This window comes from Rhagoletis pomonella, unplaced genomic scaffold (genome assembly GCF_013731165.1).
Source record: "Rhagoletis pomonella isolate Grant_MI unplaced genomic scaffold, Rhpom_1.0 Rhpom_scaffold_00013, whole genome shotgun sequence".
Classification (NCBI taxonomy): domain Eukaryota; kingdom Metazoa; phylum Arthropoda; class Insecta; order Diptera; family Tephritidae; genus Rhagoletis; species Rhagoletis pomonella.
In genome coordinates this window covers 14,677,373-14,685,997 of record NW_023458567.1, presented here as the reverse complement: position 1 = coordinate 14,685,997, position 8,625 = coordinate 14,677,373, and the positions used below count along the sequence as shown (strand labels likewise).

At 32.4% G+C, this 8,625-nt stretch overlaps 3 protein-coding genes across 3 annotated transcripts in view; 2 read left to right on the top strand and 1 right to left on the bottom strand.

The window, feature by feature from the left end:
- LOC118748853 (protein transport protein Sec61 gamma-2 subunit) overlaps positions 1 to 8,625 on the top strand; it is a 103,950-nt gene that overhangs the window by 12,382 nt on the left and 82,943 nt on the right. The window lies entirely within an intron of this gene.
- Positions 1 to 8,625, bottom strand: part of LOC118748852 (NPC intracellular cholesterol transporter 2 homolog a-like) — an 88,139-nt gene that overhangs the window by 7,538 nt on the left and 71,976 nt on the right. The window lies entirely within an intron of this gene.
- LOC118748854 (NPC intracellular cholesterol transporter 2 homolog a-like) lies at positions 1,067 to 6,796 on the top strand (the record flags this gene model as incomplete). Its single annotated transcript, XM_036483563.1, is given in 3 exon segments — positions 1,067 to 1,180; positions 4,411 to 4,586; positions 6,594 to 6,796. Coding segments are annotated over 2 exon segments (204 nt in total). The 3' UTR covers positions 6,678 to 6,796.

Below are 8,625 nucleotides of genomic sequence, written 5' to 3'. Positions count from 1 at the left end.
ACAGCACTTTTTTTGCGGATGTCGGCGATCGCTTTATAAATGCATTTATTTGATTATCCAGCTCCACAAAGCTTTTACTGGCAAACGGTGTTGACCGCCTTTAATGTATGCAATAATATTCGCGGTTTTTTTTTAATTTTTGTTTTTGTTTTTTACATTGTACGATTCTCGACATATTTTATCACTTTTCTGGTTACTCATTCGACAAATTTCATTTACAAAGTGACGAGTTTTAAATGAATTCAATTAAATTAAATTGGGCTGTGTAGATACATATATTTATGTACATATGTATGTAGGAGAGTCAGTGAAAGCAAATTATATATGTATGTGCAGATGTACATAAGTATGTATGTATGTATGTATGTATGTGTCTATAGATCTTTGAAAAAACAACTTAGTATGTAGATAGGTAGTATTAAAAGTTTGGATTTCCGATAAAAAGATATAGGACGTTTTCCCAAACATTTATTAAAAGTTCATTTTAAACTACAGTTAACATTAATTAATACATTAAGTACCCAAAAAAAGTGTTTAAAGGCCAAATAAATTTTAAAAGCTACTTGAGAAAACGCACCTAAATATTGAGGGTAGTCACAAGATGTCGTAAGCGTCGTCATGTCATAAAGTTATACATATTTTTAATGTAAAATAAGGCTAAACTGCTTTTAGAGGATTTTTAATCAAACCAAAATGTTGTTAAACCGATAGAAAATATATATATAGCTCCTGTTATACACTTTGAGTCCTTTAAAACCATTTCAACCGTTATTTTCCATTGAAAAATTTTATGACGTTATGACATGACGACGCTTGCGACATCTTGTGAATACCCTAATTGTAAAGGTATGATGAGTGTTGTAAAGATACTGTACGATTTAAAATTTTTTATCGAAAAATGGCCATACTTGGCATACTTAAGTTATTCAAATGTTCATAGATGTATGTATGTATGTACATCGATACGTATATATATAATGTATCTGCTTCCATTGTAATCTTTTTGAGTGAAAAAAGGGAAATTTAATTTTTTCATTTAATAAAATTGTATTTTTTTTAATTTCAGGTTCTAAAACTGGCAGTTTCAACAAAGTTGTCATATCAGACTGTGACACAACAAAGAATGAATGCGTACTTAAACGCAATACAACAGCTTCGATCACAATTAATTTTGCGCTAAGTAAGTCAAAGAGGAATTTTATTACAACAGCAATCATCGATAAATAATCACGAAAAAGACCAATTAATATACTATAACTAGCCTATACGCGCGGGTTCCACCCTACGTTTTCACACAAATGCATACATATATAAAATAATTTAAAAATTTTATATTAGTGGCATACGAATTCTTCTGTGCATTCGCATATATTTACAAAATTAATTCAAAATAGAAAATAACAAATTCAAAAAGTCGTTTTTGCAGATTGAAAAATCAATAGTTTTATAAGATGCCAATCGATCTAAGCTTAAGGCTTCAGAGATTCGCCGCGTAAACGTTACCGGGAGGTGCCACGCTCGGGTTTTAATACTTCCAACTCTACATAATTCAATTTATGTTAAAGTCTTCCAGAGTTATGTATGATGAAAATTTTAGACCATATCGGAGTTGCCACTCCCCCTTTCCATTAGCTCGGAAATTTGTTAAACCTTTATAAGAAATTCCGCTACCCTATCTAAAATACTTCTAGATATTTGACTCCTAAGCGAGTTATAAAGTTGGTCAAGGTACTCTTTTATTCCTCACATAGGGAGATCCCTCTTCAAGTTCTAATGGGCCAGAGGTTTTAAAATGATTCTTACAAATACGTGCTGTTGGTGGCAAAGACATGTAGCTAGCTAACTCCCATTACTTTTTTTACATATTCGTCGTTCGGTGCGATGAACACGGAGTCACCGCACTGCGCACCCTTGCGTAAAAAACACGTAAAAAAATAAATTATAAATTAATAAATTATTTATTTATTTATTTTTTTTTTTTATAATTAGTTTTTTTTTCGCTTTCTATATTTCTTTCTAACCGACTTCACAAAAAGGGGAAAGGTAATCACAATTCGTCGGAATATTACTTTTTTTACATATTCGTCGTTCGGTGCGATGAACACGGAGTCACCGCACTGCGCACCCTTGCGTAAAAAACACGTAAAAAAATAAATTATTAATTAATAAATTATTTATTTATTTTATTTTTTTATTATTAGTTTTTTTTCGCTTTCTATATTTCTTTCTAACCGACTTCACAAAAAGGGGAAAGGTAATCACAATTCGTCGGAATATTTATTTATTTTTTTTTTATATATATTACCGCATAACTTTGAACCACGTTAACCGATTTCTAAAATTATTTTTTTATAGGAAAGGTGTTACCTCACAGGTGGTCCCATTTTAATTTTGTTCAAATCCGAGCATCGGATCATGAAGAAATTATTTATATTATAATAAAATTCTAGCACAAAATACTTAAAACCAAAACCACAAAATTTTGGTTAACAGATAGGGGAGCAGGGTTACCTTGCGGTCATAAATTTATAATTTCTTTTCTAATTAGAATATCTAAAATAAAGTCCGCCCGTTAAAAATTTTTAAAGCAAAAATTGAAAGTTGGACTTTTGGCCCCAGAAAGTGCTTATTTCAGCCATAGTGCAATCGTGTGACTACACAAAAAAATGGTCGTCCCAATTTTTTTATTTTGTACAATTGCAAATTTTCAGGACATACACAAATTATTCTACCAGAAAACACATCGTTTTGCAGCCTTGTAAGGACGTATTTACAAAGCCACTGTACTTTTTCCATTAATTAATTTTTTCGATGTCCTTGGGAGAAATCCTGCCGTCCTATTAAAAATTTAAAGACGCAGATTTATTTAAGTTCAGACAGAAATTTAATTGAGTCAATTAACCCTTTAATTGAGCTACCGCTTTTTGGTGTTCACACACAGTCAGCTGCTCGATTAGCTACAGTGATGGAAAAGTTGGTACAATCGTACCTTTATTTAGCTTGAAAGTACATTCGGTACAAACACACCATTTTAGGTACATTTGGAACGTAGTCAAATAACTTTTCAGGAAATCAGCTCTTATTTGAATTCACATTTAAATGAATTCGCTGGTGTGGGTAACTTGTCCAATAGCCTCCCTCCTTTGTGAAGGGGCATACAAATGATACAAAAAGGTGATCAAAGTAACGTAACTGTAGTTGATTACGCCAGATATACAGATAATAGTTCCTTTTAAAACGTTAGATCGAAAAACTCGAAGGAAAGTGGTTCACTTTTACGAAAATATAGTTTTGTGTTGAACTGCTCAAAAAGATTCTTTTGATAGCCAAATTCGTTTAATGTGAGTCCAGAAGCGTATATGTTATCGAAAGGAAAGAGTATCATCTTATTTTCTTTAATATGTACGTATAAAAATACACAGTTTTAAGGTACATTTATCTACTTTCAGTTTTCCATCCCTGATAGAATATCAGCTGTAAAAAGAGGACCAGAAACAAACAGCTGATTGCTATTTGTTCAATAAACCTACCTCAAAGTCAAAATTAAACATACCAAGCAGGATTGCATGAACAAATTCATTCAATTAGCACTCACTTAAGCACTAATCGAGCAATAAATAATTGAAATTTTGTATGATGGTAAATCGAGCTCAATTAGCGCCTTAATCGAGAAAGCTTGGCTAATTGCTTGATTAGCGGCCTGTCTTTACCGTACATACATCCACAAGTAGCTGTGCTGCAATAGACCTTTAAAACCTGATTACAAAATACCTTTGAAGATAGCCCGAATAGGTTATTCAATTTTCAACGTTAACACATGTCAAAACTTTTGTGCTGATTACGAAACCGTAGGTATGTAATGTTTCCAACAGCTCAAGATTTTGAGGAAAACGAGGTCAAAATGTCAAAAAATCGCGTTTTCTTGCAATATTTGAGAAGCTCTAAACGCCATATTGAACAAAAAAAATAAAAATACTGGAAAATTTCGCTATTGAAAAAATAAAATAAAAATTGTGCCAAAATCAGTTTTTCCTGTTCAATAAATGACTACAAGCGCCCTTAAGGTCAAGGTGCAGGGATGGTATTTTTAGGGATTGTAGTCGAAACTTCAAGCCTAAGTGGAAGGTTCTATCTGCTTACATGAAATAGGAATAACTCCACAAAAAATTTTGCGCGATAGGTGGCGCAGGAGTGGAGATATTTAAAAAAAAAACCCTATTTATGGTCCGATTCGTTTCGTATATAGAAATTATATTACTTAAATGGAAAGAAATAACTCCACAAAAAATTTAGCCACTAACAAAAGCTTGTCTTAAAAATTTATTTTTTAATTACTTGTTTATTATAGTTTTGCATAACGTTCACGTTTTCAATTTGTTTAATTGTATTCTTTCTTTAATTTGTTTTCAGATGAGGAAGCCTCTAAAATTACAACTGTAGTGCATGGCAAAGTATTGGGCGTAGAGATGCCCTTCCATTTACAGAATCCCGATGCCTGTGTTGATAGTGGACTCAAGTGCCCGCTGGAGAAGGGTGAAACCTACGAATATAAAGCTATTTTGCCGGTGCTAAAGGCTTATCCAAAGGTTAGTTGTGAATAGATTCGGTTAAATATTATTGCATAAAAATAATATAAAATATAAATAAAATTAAATTGACTAAAGAAAATAAAATAAAGTAAAATAAAAATTGATTAAAACAAATAAAACTAAAATAATGAAATAGGATGAAATACAATATCTAATTTATAATCTATATCGTCGCTTGGCGCGCAATACCTCATGTCCGCCGAATGAAATAGCACGTATAAGCAGTCCAAAAATTTCACAAAAGAGCAAACAAAAATATTTTCTTCAAAATTTTTGAATGGTTTTCTAACTGAGCTTATTAATGAGCTTCTACTATACTTGTAATTATTCACCAATAAATTTTTGAAGTAAGCTAGCATTCAGGTAGGGTAAGCAAAATAATATTTTTTCTGTGCCACCTCAGACGTGGTATTGTATTTGGCCGATACGAGGTATTGCGCACCAAGCGACGACATTCTATAATTGCTCAGTTATACGACTTAAGCCGAACTAACACGAATGGCGCATTTGTACAGATTTGTACATTTTGACAATTACAGAGTGGGGTTGTTTGAAAATTTTGTATTAAGCTGAACTCAACCTTGATAAAAATTTCTAGACAACACCACTCTGTGGCTGCCAAAATGTACAAATCCGTACAAATGCTCCAATCATGTGATTCGGCCTTTGGGGCGATCTGAAGCAGCAAACTGCAGAGGTTAGCCAAAAATTGTCGGATTCCAAGTCGGTGAACTTTGTGAAAAGATATAAGCACTGAAAGATTATCTTGACTCATTCCCAGCGTATCTAAATATATAATTCAGCTTCTAATATATTGGACAAACTTTTTTTGTGCTTTAAACGCTTTTTCCGTAAATAAGTAAGAACTTTTGTTGTTAAGTGAACAGTTGTTTCTTCCCTATAAACATTTTGGCGAACGTTCGAAAATTACCTTCGATATCCAATATGAATATCGAACTGAGAACGAACTCATAACCAACCTTAGTTTTCCAACGTTCATAGTGCATTAGAAATACATTCGAGATGGGTTCGAAAAAAATTAAAACCATAGTAACAAGAGAAGAAGTGAAATCGAATGGAAATATAATGCAATCACTCTCTCTCATTAAAATTTCACTTCGATAATGGATCATAATGAAGGAAAAATTTATTGGATAACGAAGGTTCCGTTTTGCTGGGGAATGACTTAGTTCTCGAATCGAATACTAACCTATTCCACATTCGTTATCGAAGGTGAGACTTGAAAAAAATGTTAGTTTTCCAATCATTTCCGAATTGTTAACCAATTGTATTGCAGAGGTAGCTCATAGCTTTCAAATACATATATTTCGCGACAGAAAATAAGTTTATTGTAAAAACAAATATTTTTAAAGCAAGCTTTCTAAAAATGAACGAAATCCAACTATAAATATGGGTTTTTCAAATATCTCGACCCCTGCGCCACCTATCGGCTTAACTTGTCCTTCGTATTGCATTGTCATCGGGTTCTGATTACAAGATTTGCCCCTAACAAACATACATATCGTTGATGTTTTTGCAAAACCGAAAATCGACCAGTTGCAAAACCGCCTGAATCGCCGTTGTGGTAAAAATTAGATTTGGTAACCCTGAACTCCAGGCATCGAGATTTATGCATAAAAATCGTAAAATCGTTATTAAAACAACAGATTTCTAAAATATTAGGTAGAGAAAATACCGCCTCTCAAAGCAATGCCTTCAAAGAAAACCCGCTTTTTCGCTCTCCTGTAAAATTTTAGTGCCATAAGATAGGCGGTTTTGCAATTGGACGATGAACAGTTTTGCAGAAACATCGACGATATACAAACATACATAGCAACTTAAATAAAAGCCAGTAAAAAATTAAATGGAATTGCCTTACAAAAGCAGTTTTTATTTGTTTCAAAATTTCCTCGGTTGAAATAATCTAACTAACTTTAAAAAGAAAAATTTGTCTTAAAGTATATTCATTTGTTTTTATCATTAATTTTTGTAATTTCTTTGCAGGTCCATGTACTAGTCAAATGGGAATTACAGGACCAAAACAATGAAGACATCATTTGTGTACAAATACCAGCTAAAATACAGTAAATATAATTGAAGGAATATTTAAGTATGAAAAAAAAAACTTGTCAAACATATTAAGCAACGGTAATTTGACGGTTGGCAATGGAGTTGCGACTTGAAGTAAGAAAAAATAAAAATAATCAGTAGGGGTATTCTCTGAGTCTTGCAAAGCCCTTGCATGGTGCACAGATTGCACGGATTGCACGGTAAAAACCGGTTTTCGTATGGGACAGCTTTGCAAACCGTGCAATCCGTGCACCGTGCAAGGGCTTTGCAAGACTCAGAGAATACCCCTAATAAAAAGTGGATGTGTTTTAATATACAATGCAGGTATTCCCATAACATTCTGAGGAATATTGCTAAATGTCAGCACATGGTTGGAAATAAATCGCAATATTTTAGAAAATCCTAAGCAAAACAAATTAAGAAATGAGAGAATAGATACATTCACGACGGTCGGTACCAAGGTGTGTTAAATTAAGTGCGATTGACAACTCAGTGCGGCTCTCTTTTAAGGGACTATAATGTCAAAAAATATAAATTTTTTTATGAGAGAAATGTCAAATTCAATCACACTTTGTTAAATAAATTTTGGCCGGTACGATGTTAACCGAATGACAAAGATTTATTTATAGCTGAGAATTCAAAATAAATCGCAGTGGCGGAATGTGGAAAATTACAGTGAATTTTGAGTTTACATTTAATTTCAAGAATTTATAAATTAAATTGTAGAAATATCGCACAGATGTCTTTTATGTGAAACAAGAAGAGATAAATTAAATAATATAGCTTTAGATGCGTATTTTTGTACGCAGATAATTTCTAGAAATTTTAACTGAAATTTCCAATTCTAATCAAACTTTGTTGGTTTCTTTTCTTATGGAGGTAAAAGCTCCGGTTAAGAACAACGACTGCTTTATCGATCACATGTTACATGCATGATGTCGAAATCGTCGATAGTGTAGTGGTAGTGATAACCAGACATTGAACAACCGGCCCGTAATCTTTGCAAAAAAAAATTCGAATCAAAAACATTGCGAATATTATATAAAGATCACTACAATTTTGAGTGTGAGTCACTATAGTTATTTATTCGTTTTTACCTGAATAGTCAGTAAATTTGTACCCAGAGAAAACTCGAAATATATGTTGGAATTAAACATTCCACAAGTAATTTTTAAGCAAAAAATAAAACCGACTTCAATGCTCATATAAAAATTTATGATTATCGTTAATTTCTTCACGATCGAATTATCGGATCTAAACAAAATTAGTATGGGACCCAACCCTTGAGGTACCACCTTTCCGATGAAAAATGAATTATCGAAATCTGTTAACGTGGTCCCAAAGTTATGCGGCAACAAACATAAATATATATATATATATATTCCGACGAACTGATAACCTCCTCCCCTTTTTGAAGTCGGTTAAAAACAATAAAGTGCAAACTATTTTTAAAATTTTCAAATCGGTTTTTTTTTAATTTCCGGGTAGCTTTAAATCAAAAAAATAAAATAATAATAAATAAATAAAATAATAATAAAAATTGAATACTTCATTATCTATTAATGCCAATATAGAAGTATTAAATAGTTATAAAAAATAAACCATTCTTCAAATTGAAAATTAAGTTAATAATAAACAAGGCAAAAAACAAACGGAAAAGCGGCTTATGGTGGCATTTGAGTGTTTAAAAAGATTGCCAGAAATTCATTCGCTGTGTGAACAGCCTAAAAACGATTTCAGAAATTTTTCATGCAATTCGTCTTACGTAAATGAAAAACCACTCTCGAAAGATACTTTACATGCGAGGCGTAACTGATCATGCAGCTGCTTTCTGAAGTTTCTCAATTTGAGAAATATATTGAATTGCCACGAAATTTAGAAATATCCACGTCTGCCACGCTCTTCACTTTAGCAGTGTAAGTTACATTTAGGAGCCATTGAAAATTAATTAAGCGCCAAAATTACA